Source organism: Triturus cristatus, chromosome 8 (genome assembly GCF_964204655.1).
Source record: "Triturus cristatus chromosome 8, aTriCri1.1, whole genome shotgun sequence".
Classification (NCBI taxonomy): Eukaryota; Metazoa; Chordata; class Amphibia; order Caudata; family Salamandridae; genus Triturus; species Triturus cristatus.
The window spans coordinates 197719517-197734948 of NC_140591.1; the positions used below are offsets into that span (position 1 = coordinate 197719517).

The window sequence follows — 15432 nt, forward strand, 5'->3', positions numbered from 1 at the left end:
GTTGTCAATCTGTCTAATACTGCCGTGTCCGGAGGAATTGGACACCTTGAATAAAGAACTATCCTTTTGACCAACCGCTACCTGGGATTTAACCAAACACGGATAGATCTGTTTAAATTCATTCTCAAACTGAAATTGAAATCTTTCTTCCAAGATAAACCACAAAGACGCCGTATTCAATCAGGTATCAGTATATCAGCCATGTCTGTTCAAGAGCTAGAGGCTATAGACACTCTTACCAATGTATCTGAAGTAGGGACCAATACCAATATTTCCAATATGGATATTGCTTCTGAACTAGGAATCCATACCAGTATGACAAAAACCACGACCATGAAAACAAAATCCATCTTTTGCCCAGACACATTTCAACTAGCTGTCTCTTTGGATGTGGACCGGGAACAAAAGAAATACACCAAAAAACATCACTTCATGCCCCGCAACATCCTTTCACATGAATGAATAGCTATAAGATCTCTTCATCAACGTAAGGATATTATCATTGAGGAAGCTGATAGGGGGAGCAACGTGGTGATATTGCATAAGGATGACTATCTCGTGGAAGCAACACGCCAAATAGCAGTTATTAACTGTTACCAGGTGCTAGATCATGACTCCACAATGGAAATACAAGCACAGATCAAGGCTCAATTAGAGAACTGGTACTCACACGGTCTTCTCAGTGCAGATGGGAAGAATTACCTATATATAACACATCCTACCAACGAAGCCTGTTATCCCTAACATAGCGCTGCACCTACCTGGCATCCTGGGCCCCTGCGAGGAGTCTGCAGCCTCTACACCTTTGTGGCCGTTTGTTTCCCCCGCCCCCCCCTGTCACCTGAGGCCACAGTAGGGTGGAACTACAGGCCCCAGCATTCTCCTCTGCTCCGCCCACTTCCGCCGGACAACACGCCCGGAGGCGCTACATATACCGAGGCTCCCTCGGTGGAGCGGGGGGTCCTCGCAACGAAGCCTGTTATCCCTAACATAGCGCTGCACCTACCTGGCATCCTGGGCCCCTGCGAGGAGTCTGCAGCCTCTACACCTTTGTGGCCGTTTGTTTCCCCCGCCGCCCCCTGTCACCTGAGGCCGCAGTAGGGTGGAACTACAGGCCCCAGCATTCTCCTCTGCTCCGCCCACTTCCGCCGGACAACGCGCCCGGAGGCGCTACATATACCGAGGCTCCCTCGGTGGAGCGGGGGGTCCTCGCAACGAAGCCTGTTATCCCTAACATAGCGCTGCACCTACCTGGCATCATGGGCCCCTGCGAGGAGTCTGCAGCCTCTACACCTTTGTGGCCGTTTGTTTCCCCCGCCGCCCCCTGTCACCTGAGGCCGCAGTAGGGTGGAACTACAGGCCCCAGCATTCTCCTCTGCTCCGCCCACTTCCACCGGACAACGCGCCCGGAGGCGCTACATATGCTGAGGCTCCCTCGGTGGAGCGGGGGGTCCTCGCAACAAAGCCTGTTATCTCTAACATAGCACTGCACCTACCTGGCATCCTGGGCCCCTGCGAGGAGTCTGCAGCCTCTACACCTTTGTGGCCGTTTGTTTCCCCCGCCGCCCCCTGTCACCTGAGGCCGCAGTAGGGTGGAACTACAGGCCCCAGCATTCTCCTCTGCTCCGCCCACTTCCGCCGGACAACGCGCCCGGAGGCGCTACATATACCGAGGCTCCCTCGGTGGAGCGGGGGGTCCTCGCAACAAAGCCTGTTATCCCTAACATAGCGCTGCACCTACCTGGCATCCTGGGCCCCTGCGAGGAGTCTGCAGCCTCTACACCTTTGTGGCCGTTTGTTTCCCCCGCCGCCCCCTGTCACCTGAGGCCGCAGTAGGGTGGAACTACAGGCCCCAGCATTCTCCTCTGCTCCGCCCACTTCCGCCGGACAACGCGCCCGGAGGCGCTACATATACCGAGGCTCCCTCCGCGTTTCGGGACGCGCGCGGGCGACGCCGGGCTGAGCCCGGGCAGAGGGCGGGCCGTCTGTGGCCGTCCGAGGCCGAAGGAGGCCGGGCAGGGCCACGGATCTTGTCCCTGGATATTGGGACCTGGACTAGTAAGTAAGCTACTCTATAGACCAGTGGTGTAGCCTTGGTTTATGCAGTTCTTAGTAGGGTACACTGATTGAATGATAGCACTTAACACCAGGTGAAAACACTGTCACATTACTTACCTGTAGGACTGTAACAGACGCCTATTTGATTTGATGTCGAAGCCCAGGTCTATCAAACCACCCGCCACAAGTGTGAACAGGACCATGGACAATTATCTTGTCAAAGTGGTAAACAAGATCAACAAAGACAGGAGACTCTCCTTCGGTAGACTGAGTCCAGAAACGTCACCAATAAGGTCAACCATCCCTAATACTGAACTACCTCTTTCAGAAAGTAGCTGCGATAACATCAACATTGTAGACGTTAACACAGATGTAACTAATGACCTGGTAAATGCTGAAAGTATGGATGAGCATGTAACTTTAAATGACTCTAGTTCCACCCAGAGTCTAGTATCTTGTTCAAAGGTTATTCGAACTCCATCTCCCAGGCAGAGAATGGTGCGTGCATGTAGGAAGGCTCCAGCGAAGAGGGTGGTAATCCGAAAGTCTAAAAAACAAGGTTTAGTACAATCAAGCAGGGGGGTTACCCCAGAGTCTTTAAATGATGCCCTTGAGCCCACTAATAAAGCTGAGGGGAGTACTCTCCACCCAGCTCTTATAGATCACTTGGCTTCTATTATAGAGTCCAAACTAGAGGCACTGATCAGCCCTTTGTTGGCGAAGTTAGATCTGGTCTCATTAGAGGTAAACAGACTGAAAGGTCTTTTGGATTTACATTTGACCCAGCCTCCCTCTCTGATAACCCCTCAACCCGATCTACTGGGCTCCTCGGGCCATAGCTTATCGGAACCTATTTTACACCCTTCTGTCAACATCAGGGAGGATGGTCCTGGGGGCCCTGGGGGTAGTACTCAGACACGTCGGCCTGTAAATGCCTTGCTAACCACTTCATCACTACAACCATCAGTGGCTACCCCATCTGTTTTAGCACCTTCTTCACGACAACCACATTTAGCACAAAAAAGTCACCAGAACACCCAGAAGAACTCAGTTGAGGGTGAAGCTTCGGGGATCTTCAATTACAGGAGAAATAATGCTGTCAACCTCCCACCACAGTGTGTTCCTTACACAGTGGTATTGATTAACGTTCCTGAGGTTGACTCCTGTATGTCTAACTCTAGGCAGGAAACCCACGATGCTTTAAAAAACAAAACACTTGCTTGGCTGAACAAGAACTGTGGTTTCCCGCTGGCTTTTTCAAATGACATAATATCCACTCGTAGAGTAGGCTGGATTGGGTGCGGAAGGAAAATCACAAGAGGGGACTGCATCATAGTCAATTTCAAACACCCACAACATGTGGCCACCGTCCTCTTAAGAGCTGCCTCCTTACCCAACCAGGACAACTCAGTTTCTGTTAGACCTCTTGGATATTTCTATAGTCATCTGACCAGCACTCAACATCGATTGCCCCAACAGCCCGAGCATCGTGGAAACGGCACTACTAGGGGATTGGTCGGCCGTCCTTCTAATATGCCATTGAGAGTACCTATGTATCCAAATGGTGGGGATTTTTATGGCCATCAGCCAGCAAGCTGTCAGTTGGATTACATTTTTCCCCTCTCTAACCGTTACTCTGCCCTATCCTCATTGGAGGAAAACGATTGACTCCCTGATGCCACTAGGAAGCCTTCCGAGTCATTAGCCCCATTTCTCAAAATTGCCACCTGGAACATTGCTGGCATAAAGAACAAAATGGGGAACACGGAATGGCTATCGTCACTTAAAGCCTTTGACATCATCGCTCTACAAGAGACATGGGATTTGACGAATAGCTTCACCTTGGATGGCTATAGCTACTTTTGTATTCCAGCTATCAGCAGTGTGGCTGGACGACCTAAGGGGGGCCTGTTAAGTTTATTTAAAGTAGACATAAAAGGGATACTTACTCAATGTTTATCTGGCTCTGAAAATTGTCTGATCGTTGAACTTGCTTCGCAAGAAAAGGCTAAGATTCTTTTCGTTAACTTTTATAATTCTAATGCCAATGATTGCACCAGTCACAATCTAGATGTACTGGATAAATTCTTGTCAGCCTATAGTACTAATGTACACACTTATGAATTAATATTATTAGGGGATTTTAACATACATCCATGCCCTTTATTATGTACTAGTCAGGATGCTGATGTCCCCCCCTTCTCCTCTCTAGTGCATTTAGAGCACACCAGGCGTGGTGAATTTCTTGAAATTGTTTTAGCTAGATGGAGCCTATACGAATCAGCCTGTGGGGATGGAAATAATAGAACCCCTTCATTTAAAGGAAATGACAAGGGCACCATTATAGATTATATATTTTTGACTTCTTGTTTGTTGAGCAATGTTATTAAATATTATACAGAGGTATCAGTTTTTAGTGACCATAATCCTGTTCTTCTAGAATTATTGCTTGCCAATGTATTCTCCCTTAAATCAGCTAAAGATAGAGGGGGAGCTAATCTTGTGGTAAAAGATCAAAACCGCAGGTTGAAATGGGCAAAAATAGTTCCTGAAACCTTTTTAAAGGAGGTGTTGCATAGGACCGAGGACGAAGTTGCAATATGTCTATCAAATAGAACTGAATGCAACGAGGTCATAGCAGCCTTTGATAACATTTGCATAGAAATCGACCGTAGCCTCCAGGTAAAACCTAGCCCGAAGGTGTCCGTGGGAAAAAGATGGTTTGACAAAAAATGTTCTAAAGCCCATGGGGATCTATTAAAAGCCCTGAAGGCCACTCCCAAAATTCGCGCGGACATAGTGAGTGCAAGGTCTATATATAAAAAAACAATTATAGAAAGAAAGAGGGTTTTAAAAGACAATGCTTTAGCGCAGCTATTGGATCCAGAAACATTAAAAAATAGTGGCCTTTTTTGGAAAACTATAAATCAGCCACTTTTTTTAGAGGACTAATATCCCCGATGAGGGCTGGATCAAACACTTTAGTGAGATCTATACAGATTCCATTGGCACTTATACTATCATTGCCCCTATAGAAGCGGAAGAAGGGGATCCGTGTTCTGCTAAGCATACCGTTACTTTTGTACCGGTAGAAGTGGAACGGGCAATTGAATTGACTCCGAAAAATAAAGCCCCAGGCCCTGATGGGGTTCCAGGGGACGTCTTTAAATATGCACCCAAGTTTTGGTCCAAAATCCTATGTAATGTTTTTAATGTTCTCACCACCGACAAAATTCCAGATTCATGGAAAAAATCGATTATCATACCGGTCTTCAAAAAGGGCAACAGGCAAGATCCATCCTGTTACAGACCGATTTCCTTAATCGACTCATCGGTGAAGATATTGGGTAGGGTTATCCTATCAAGGCTGAACGATTGGATCACTGAGAAAGGGGTACTATCCAACGTCCAGTATGGTTTTAGACCTAAAAGGAGCACTATCGATCAAAGTCTCAACTTACACCTATTGGTCGAAAAATATACGAAGGCCAGAGAGGGGTTCATGCACCTGGGGTTCATGGACCTCTCGTCAGCCTTCGATCTTGTGAATCGCTCTAAATTGTGGAACATCCTGCTTAACATAGGACTGGATAGGGCTCTCGTTTGTCTTTTAGCTGACCTCCATTCTAACCTAACAGCTGCGGTTAGAGTTACCTCGGAAGGGCGCTGTACTAGCCACTTTAAGTCAGAAAGAGGGGTGAGGCAGGGGTGTATCTTGGCACCCCTCCTCTTCACAGTCTACATAAATGCCTTGGAAGCCTCCCTCAAAGCGGCAACCCTCGATGTCCCGCGTATAGGTGAACTTGGTATCCCAGTTCTCCTATACGCGGACGACGCTGTTTTGCTCTCACGTACCGGTGTGGGCCTTCAAAGGTTATTGAACGCTTTTGAAGCCTTTATGAGTACTCTGGACCTAAAGATCAATGTCAAAAAATCTCAAATCATGGGTAAGGGTACGAAAAATAAGCTAACAAAAACATTCACATGTGGGAAACAAGAGCTTTGTAGAGTAGCCACCTTTCCGTATTTAGGGATAATGTTTAACGAGAAAGGCACTTGGGGTCCCAACATAAAAAATAGAAATATTGCTCTCGCCAGATCTTCTTCTGCCCTCCAGAGCTTTATAAAAAAATTAGGAGCAAGACCAATAGTCACTCTGCTAAAAATTTATAAAGTCAAAAGTATAGACGTTGCTACATATGGCAGTGCTATTTGGGGTAATTGCTCGACGGAAAGTATTCAGATCACTGAAAATAAATTTTTAAGATCAGTTCTTTCCGTACCCCAGTCAACTTCTACTTACATTGTACACTCTGAACTTGGCATGGGATACATCTCAGACCTGATTAAAGTGGCCCCTGTTTTGGCCTGGTTTAGGATCTGGCTGAATCAAGAAATTCCCCTCAACCACACTATCCTAAAAGACTGCATGCAGTTAGATAGAGCATGCAAAATACCGTGGCTAGCCTATATTAAAAACAGTCTCTTCAAGTTAGGGAGACTAGACCTCTAGTCATCTCCGTCTACAATAACTGCAAAAGATTTAGTCCAGATCAAAGGCCTGATGGGAGATATGTTACGATCAGACAGGGAACAAATAGAACTTGAGAACCCTATGACAAGGGCGGGCATTATTCTGTGCACTCACCCTGGCCCGGAACCATATTTAACCATCGTTAACTTGCCTTATCATCGCTTTCTCTTAACCCGTTTTCGGTTGAACCTGATCCATTTATCTTTGGGTCATTTTCCGACTTGGTGTTCTCCCGAAAACGCTCCGCCATGTAATTGTGACAACTTCTCGACTCAGAACACTTTGCATTTTCTGATGTTCTGTGACCACTTCTCGGCTTTAAGAAGGCAATATTTGATCCCGATCCTTAAAGAGGCTAAGTTTATACAGGTCAAGCCAGCACTTCTATTTTTACAGTTATTACAGACCCCAAGGATAACTTTCCATGTTGCTAATTTTTTAGTGGGGGCTATCAGAGTCAAGAAAAGGTTGTCGATTGACATCCTTTCGAACCTGGGTCCCTAAATAAGTTGAACTGTATTTTGCCCACTGTTAGTGATTATTCTATGCAAGATTTTTTATATCGATTTTACGTAAATGTTGTGTATAGTTTATTTTATCCTAACTGACCTCTTTTTAACGTATATTTATGATTGAATGTTATAGAATGTATCTATTTTTGTATTATTTATATGTATATAATGATTGAATGCTTTATTTTGTATCAATTGTATTTTCTGATTGAGTGTATATATTTTGTTCCCTTGTCTTTTTATGATATTGATTTATCGAAATAAAGTACTATGACTGACTGACTGACATCCTACCATGCCAAAATTTTTCTACTACCCAAAATACACTGGGTAGACCAATCATTGCTGCAATCAACTCAATATGCTCACGTTTTGGTGAATACATTGACAAATACCTACAACAACATATGAAAGACCTTCCCTCCTATATCGAGGATACTAAAGATATCCTGATGTATCTCCAGAACATCAGATGGGAACAGTAATGTATCTTGGTTTGTATTGAGGTTGCCAGCCTGTATACAGCTATTGAACATGCCGATGGCTTTGCAGCAGTACGCTAAATACTATGGACCAGACCAGCAAATTATCTAGAGTCCAACCAAATGCTGCTTGACATGCTATTGTTTTGTCTAACACACAATGTATTCAGTTTCAATAAAAAAATACTACCGACAACTACGCGGAACCACGATGGGCGCGACATTCGCGCTATCGTATGCCTACATCTTGATGGGCAGTGTAGAACGATATTGGCTCTAGGATGACAAATTTTCAGATTACACCCCTCACATTATTTTTTGGGGATGATACATAGACGATATCTTATGCATCTGGCAAGGAGATGCTGATTTACTAGAATAATTTCTTGGCAAATTGGACGACAACATATAGAACATCAAAACAACCTCCAAATTCTCAAAAACTGAAATTGAGTTTTTGGCTCTTACAATCTATATTCACGACAACCAACTCCAAACCCAACTATTCTGAAAAGAAATTGCAGCGAATTCGATCCTACGTGCAGACTGCTGTCACCCCAAAAGTAACACAATTCCTAAGGGTGAACTTCTTATTAAATGCAACTGCAGTGAAGAGGATGTATTTCTTTAGAAAGGCCCTCAATTAATAAATCAACTTAAACATTGGGGATATTATTCCACAAACCCCAAGAAGACTATGAGTAAGATCACAAGTATGAATCGCATGGATACTCTCTAAACAAAAATCATTATGCCAAACTTGGATACGGAATCTTGACATTTCATAACAGACTATCACAATGGCCACCAAAGGATTATGTCAATCCTCAAACAACACTGCCACCTACTATCAAACAACCCTTTTCTCTCTGACTGTGTTATGGATTTCCCTAAACTTGGATTTCATAAAGCATGTACTCTTAAACAAAAGCTGTGCGAATCAGAATTTACTGATTAGAGAACCTCTGAGAACCACTTTCTTGGATAGACCTGCTGTCTTCCATATTTGCCATAACTGTAACATCTGCAAACTTGGACTACGTAAAACACAAGAACTCCCATAGAACACCGGACCACCCATCAAGATTCATAATTGAGTTGACTGCAATAGCAAATTTGTCATTTACATTATCCTCTGCTCCTACAACAACCCATATATTGGTACCAAGTTCAGACCATTGCATATGCGAATTCAGGAGCACTATCGGAATATAAACAAATTCATAACAGGGCACCCCCTGACTGAACACTTTCATGATTCTCATTCTCACAACAAAACATTTTACTTTGTTGGGATAGAAACTGTTAATAATTCTACAAGTGGAGGAAATCGTGAATTGAGATTTCACCGAAGGGAAAGTGAACTTATCCTCAAGCACAATACAGTTAAGAAGGGTGTCAACAACGATCCCAAAATGCAGTACAGGCTATATGAACGTTAACTTTGGAGTGACTGTAGTAAGTTAATATTTATTAAATCATTTTATTTGTATATAGTTACTTTAAGGAATCTTAGTTGTGAAGAATTCTGTGTGACTATGGTCTGTTCTAGAATGTTGATGTGACATTCAGATTAAGACTGGATTTTGTGGTGATCAGTCGTGGGTCATCATTAATGGAATAAACATATTAATATTCTTCAACCTTCGCTTCTTCAAGTCATTTGGATGCTTTCCTCTGAAACTGCTTACTACATTTATTGGCGACGGACTGGGGTTTCACCATTCGGGCAGAGGGCTTTCGATTTTGTGAATTGTGCTCAACCGACGAGGAAAATTGTCTATGACCCACCGACCGCTACAAGTTTCACCCATTTCATTGCCTGAATTTGCCATCGATGTTGCTGCATTCATGAGTACAAAGAACAAATTCCATCTTTCTTCTCTGTTAAAAACAACGATTCTCGTACCTGTTGACGAACTTGGTTATTCGCTTCCATTCCAAGCGCATGCTGTCTGCCGGTTCGCGCTCCCATTCCAAGCACATATCGTCTGCATGTATCTCCCTCATCATAGACGCTCCTCCTTCTGAACGGTGATGCTGCTTCACACGTGGGCAATACGTCAAGGTGTGATTGCCTCATCACGCTTTAGCGGCCATTTTGTATGGTTGGGATTGTCTCCATTTAAATATACTATTGCCACGTTGTTCTTTAATATCGTTATTTCTTCATGTTCTTTTCAGTATTTGCAATCGGAGCCTATTACATCGGATTTATAACCAAAAGTCAACGTTTTATTTCAGTCGAATTTTCTACAATGGCAAATTCAAATGAAAGCATTTTAGCACCACCATGTTTTTTTTTTATATCCAACTTTGTTTTTATTTAGAAAAAGAGGTGAGCTCAAAGTACACAGCTGTGTGCCTACAACCATCCTGGCCGGCAGCGAACAAAATCAAATTCCATTTTACAAAGGCCTTACAGCCTAACATATCGCACATTTTCCCCTTCCAATTCACTGCCTTCAGCGTGTCATACTCCGGAGGCCCACCACCCCACATCCCATCCAAAGCCGCGTGTATGCCCGATGCGGGGGCGGATAAGGCAGGTGTACCTGGTGATGCCCGGTAATCTCCGACACGAATCTCGCAGCTGAGGGCAACCCTGTCGCTAAGCCGGGGCTGCAGCGCGCTGCGCGGGTACACAATGTGTGAGGTAGCTCGTGTGTGGCGGTGTAGCGCCCCGATGTAAGCGCGCAGGGTCGGAAGGGGTTGGATAGAGGCGCGTCGCGCCACCGCGTTGGGTTATCAAGGCCCTATTAACGCACTTAACCTCTACACGTCCTGAAGGCAGGACAAACTTAAGTAAACAGAAAGCGGGGGGGGGGAAGTGGCGGGGGGAGGGGGGAGGGCGGCGGGGGAGGGGGAGGCAAAACGGCAGTCCTCGCAGCGGTGTGGAGGGGGAGGCCCAGGTCTAAGGGACGCAGCACGTGGGGAAGCATGTCCGTACCGTGGTAGGGTCCGGCCCCGGCAAGCCCACCCGCAGCTAGGAACCCCCCAACGTCGAGGGTGTCAAAGCCCCCGGCCGTGTGAGAACCTCAGAGCGCGTCTGAGATATCTCGTCATCGAACAGTTTCAAGGCCCGCAGTCTCGGCGGTTTCATTCGCGCGTGTTCTATCCTGCCCAAATGGGCCACCAAGGGAGACCAGAGGGTCTTAAACCTGGTGTCTCTAAACTGAAGGCGGGCTGTAAGCAGTTCCATCGCCAGTACCTGCCAAAGACGAGTGAACCACACGTTGACGGACGGTGGCTCCGCCTTCTTCCAGTACACCGCCACCGTTTGCTTTGCAGCGCCTAACATATGAAGGCTCAGATGCCAATCGCGGCCTGTCATTGCCCTTCGCGACGTCGGCCGAAGGCCCAAAATAATCGTGAGGGGGTCCTCTGGCAGGGGGTAACCAAGCACCTTCTTGATGTGGCTGAGGACTTCCTTCCAATAGGTAGTCAGACTCGGGCACGTCCACCAAATGTGGATAAAGTCTCCTGGTGCTTGAGCGCAGCGCCAGCACAGCGGGGACACCTTGGGGAACATCTTCTGCAATCGGACAGGGGTGTAGTACCACTGGGTCATCACCTTGTAGGCTGATTCCTGTTGGGGAATGCTGCGGAAGGTTTTGGGGATATCGCTCCAGAGCCTCGTCCATTGGGCGGGATTAATCTCGGAGCCCGAAAGATTCTGCCAGCGCTCTTGGTACGGGTGTAGGCCTGGCCGCTGAGAATGTTGAAGCACTTTATAGACTCGAGAGACTAGGCCCTTGTATGAGCCAAACGTACGCGCCAAGTGTTCAAACTGGGTGAGAGGTCTCGTGGCCGCCTGCATCAGCGAAGAGCCCTGCACCCAATGCCGAAGCTGAGCGTATTGGAACTTGTCCCCGTCTGCCAGCCCAAAGTCCCTTTGACATTGCTGGAAGGATTTGAAGGTCCCTCCCTCGAAGAGGTCTCGGATCGTCCGGCAGCCACTCTCCGTCCAGTTCTCGAAGTATGGCGCGCAGCAGGCCGGCGGGAACTGGGGATTGCGAGCTAGAGGGGTGTGCGGTGAGGGGAAGGTGGTGAGGCCCCTGCGGACCGCCACTTTATCCCAAATCTCTAAGACCGTCCTAGTGGGGATCGCCATATACGCACTACGGTGACGCGCCGCCCGGGGCAGCCAAGCGTGATCCCAAATCGGGCGACAGGTAACTGCCCTGTCCATGTGGAACCAGATTTTCTCGCTTTCCCACGCCCCCCACTCCAGGACATAACGGAGGTGTGACGCCCAGTAGTACTCGAGTAGATTGGGACAAGCAAGGCCGCCTCTATCCCGAGGAAGCTTTAATATTTTTTTAGAGAATCGCGGTTTCTTACCTCCCCAAATAAAGGAGATCAAATCCCTTTGTAGCCCCTGGATGTAGTGTTCCGGGATGGGGGTCGGCAGGGTCTGAAACAAGTAGAGAATCTTTGGCAGCACGGACATCTTAATCGCGTTGAGGCGACCAAGCCAGAAAAGCGGCAGTGCCTTCCAGGCGCGCAAGTCGTCTAGGACAGAGCGTCTGCACTCCTGCCAATTGGCCTGCGTCCAGGTGGCTAGGTCCGGCGTCAGGTTGAGACCAAGGTATCTCACGGAGTAGCTCGCCCATTGATATGGGGTGCTCGTCCGCAACGTCGCTGCCTCCGTCTCCGGGATCGTGAGATTGAGCACCCAAGACTTGGCGTGGTTAATTTTAAGCCCGGAGGCCCGCTCATAGGTATGTAGCAACGAGTGCGCAGCTGGGAGCGAGGCTGAGGGCGAAGACAGCGTGAGGAGGAGGTCGTCAGCGAAGAGCGCAACTTTATGGTCACGTCCCCGAAGGGAGATACCCTTGATGTCCGGCGACTGGCGAATGAGAATAGCTAAGGGTTCTACCACCAGGGCGAAAAGCAGAGGCGATAGGGGGCAACCCTGCCGCGTGCCCCTGCAAATGGGGAAAGGCTGTGTGAGTTGGCCATTCACGCGCACCCGGGCTGCCGGGGCAGCGTATGGGGCCATGATGCGTGCCTCCATTTTGGGTCCAATCCCCACTTTCCGCAGAACCGCTCGAAGGAACTCCCAATCCACCCGGTCGAACGCTTTTTCAGCGTCTAGGGACAACAAGCAAGCCGGGATATTCCAATGCCTGGCCTTTCCCACTATGTGGGCAATGCGGCGAACATTATCTGCCCCCTGGCGTTGGTGGATGAACCCCACCTGATCCGGGTCCACGAGGTGTGGGAGATGAGCACTAAGCCGTTTGGCAAGGATTTTAGTATAAAGTTTAAGATCCGAGTTCAACAGGGCTATGGGCCGGTATGAGGAGCAGAGGGTGTGGTCTTTCCCTGGCTTTGGGATGAGGGCAATCTCGGCCATCGCCATGTCCGGGGACGGCCCCCCCGAATCCGCGAAGGAGTTAAAGAGACGGTGTAGGTAGGGTTGCAGCTGCGGCAGAAAGGCACGGAAGAATGCCACCGGTAGCCCGTCTGGTCCAGGCGTCTTGCCAAGCGGAAGATCTCCCAGGGCACCCGCTATTTCTTCCAGCGTGATGGGCTCCTCTAGGAGCTCAGAGTGGTGTTTACTCAGCGGTTCCCATTCACAACTACCCAGTGTCTCTGTGATCAGCGCAGGATCTGGCGGCTCTCTCTCGTACAGGGAGGAATAATATCCATGGAACGCCCGAAGTTTAGCTGCCTCGGTGGTCACCCATGTACCTCCCCCTCCCTGTAACTTCGCAATGTGGGCCTTTGCCGTCCTAGCGCGCAGCCGCCTTGCCAGCACCTTTCCCACCTTATCCCCACCGATGTAAAAGCGCTGCCGGAGCGCAAGAAGTGCCCGTTCCGCCTTGTTCGTCCGGTGTGCCCGTAACTGACCTCTAAGGACCGCCAGGCGCCGCTTATGGACCGCCAAAGGGCGGGTCTGGTCCATCTTCTCCAGCGTCTGGAGTTCGCGGGTGAGTCTGGTTTCATACAGTTGGGCCTCCCGTGTCCGCGCGGCAGAGATAGCCGTGAGGGTACCCCGTATCGTGGCCTTAAAAGCGTCCCATAGGAGGGGGAGGGGGGTCTCCGGCAACTCGTTGTGCTCGAAGTAGTCCAAGATGGCCGTCTTTATTTCCTCCCTGTCTCTCGGGTCCCGTAGGGCGTGATCTGGGAACCGCCAGCGGCGCGGACCGGGGGCGCGAGTGGAGCGCTCGTGGAGTAGCAGCTCCACATGGGCATGGTCGGAGACCGAGATGCTCGAGTGCGAAACCGATATAGTGTCAGAGAGCAAAGAGTGGGAGACAAAGAGCATGTCGATGCGGGAGTAGGAGCGGTGGACGTGCGAGTAAAAAGTGAAGTCTTTCAGCCCCGGGGAGTGGTAACGCCACACATCCACCAAGGTCAGAGCAGTAAGGGATTTTTTCACAGTAGCCGACAGGGCCCCCACGCCTCGGAAACCTCCCCCACAGCGGTCCAACTCCGGGTCCCAAACCAGGTTAAAGTCCCCCCCCACTATGAGGTCCGAATCCACCGGGTCGAGATACTCCCGGATGACCCCGCGCAAAAAGGTATCTTGCCCCTGATTAGGGGCGTAAAGATTGCAAAGCGTGAGCCTACGGTGCCCCCTCGTGAGCTCCACCCTCAGTACCCGGCCCGCAGTGTCTCTACGCACCTGTGTGTCCCCGTGACAGAATCCCGCCCGGCAGAAAATAGCAACCCCCGCTGTCTTGGTGGCCGCGGAAGCCCAAAATCTGTGAGGGAAGCGCGGATGGGCCATACGACCCACATCAACCCGCAGAAGGTGCGTCTCCTGCAGGAATACCACGTCTGCCCCCTGTTGGAGCAGGTACCTCCAGATCTGATGGCGTTTGCTAGGCGAGTTAAGCCCCTGCACGTTCAAAGAGACGACCTTCCAGGAGGGTACAGTAGTCACAGACATGGGTCAGCACGTGCAGATATCCCCCCCGGCCACCCCCAGCCCCCCCACAGAGCCCCCCCGCCAGAGGGTAAGGAAAAAATGAGGAAGAAAGTCAAAGAACAAAGATAAACGAAAGAGTTAGAGGCACAAAACGGCCAACATGGCCAACAAGGACTATTCCAGTCTAGGGAGTGGCCAGGCACTTCGGCACAGGTTATCCCAGAGAAGTCACTCTCCCAGGAATAGTGGTGGGGGTCCGTCGGCACTACCGCCATTCTCCAAGTTCGAAGGAGCCCCGGGCCGCCGCCCGGCATCAGGAGTTGCAGCAGCGACAACAGCGAGAGGGCCGCCGTCTCCTCCCGCACCAACAGCCGGGAACCACAAAGCGGGCCATCTCAGTTACCCAAGGGAGAAGGAGCCCAAATTGCATGCCCGGAAGGCTACTAGGGAGCAGGCTCCTGTGACCCCGCCGGTGAGGTTCCGGCCTCCAGCGACCGAATGTGGCGTATGATGTCTTGCTTGTCCTTCGAGGAGCGACTAGCGGCAGGGGAAGGAGAGCGCCCCGCCCGGCGCACCCTGGACCAGCTAGGCTTAAGCGAGGCTCGAGGCCCCGCGGCACCGCGCACCGGGCTGGCCGGAGGGGAGTCCGGGATCTGGAGTAGCTGCGCGGCTTCCCTGTAGGACCGCAGCACCCGTCGTCTGGACTCCCAGTTGAAGATGAGGGCGAAGGGGTGTCCCCATTGATATCGAATGTTGAGGTCTCGCAACTTGTCCGTAACCGGTCGGAAGGCCCGCCTGCGCCGGAGGGTCGTGGGAGCCAGGTCTTGGAACAGCTGTATCGGGGCCCCGTTGAATTTGATGTCCGTCCTGTCTCTTGTCGCCTTGATAATGGCCTCTTTTTCGACAAAGAAGTGGACCCTCGTCAGGATATCGGGAATCAAACCTGGCCTTCCGGGTGGGCCC

General features: G+C 49.5%; 1 protein-coding gene across 1 annotated transcript in view; it reads right to left on the reverse strand.

Moving 5' to 3' along the window:
- The window catches only part of CLIC6 (CLIC family member 6), a 325094-nt gene extending 315495 nt beyond the window's left edge, over positions 1 to 9599 (reverse strand). Inside the window, exon 1 of the mRNA XM_085621327.1 lies at positions 9496 to 9599. Within this exon, the coding sequence (XP_085477453.1) occupies positions 9496 to 9561 (66 nt within the window). The 5' untranslated portion in view covers positions 9562 to 9599. The remainder of the gene's footprint in view (positions 1 to 9495) is intronic.
- Between the last annotated feature and the right edge of the window lie 5833 nt (positions 9600 to 15432).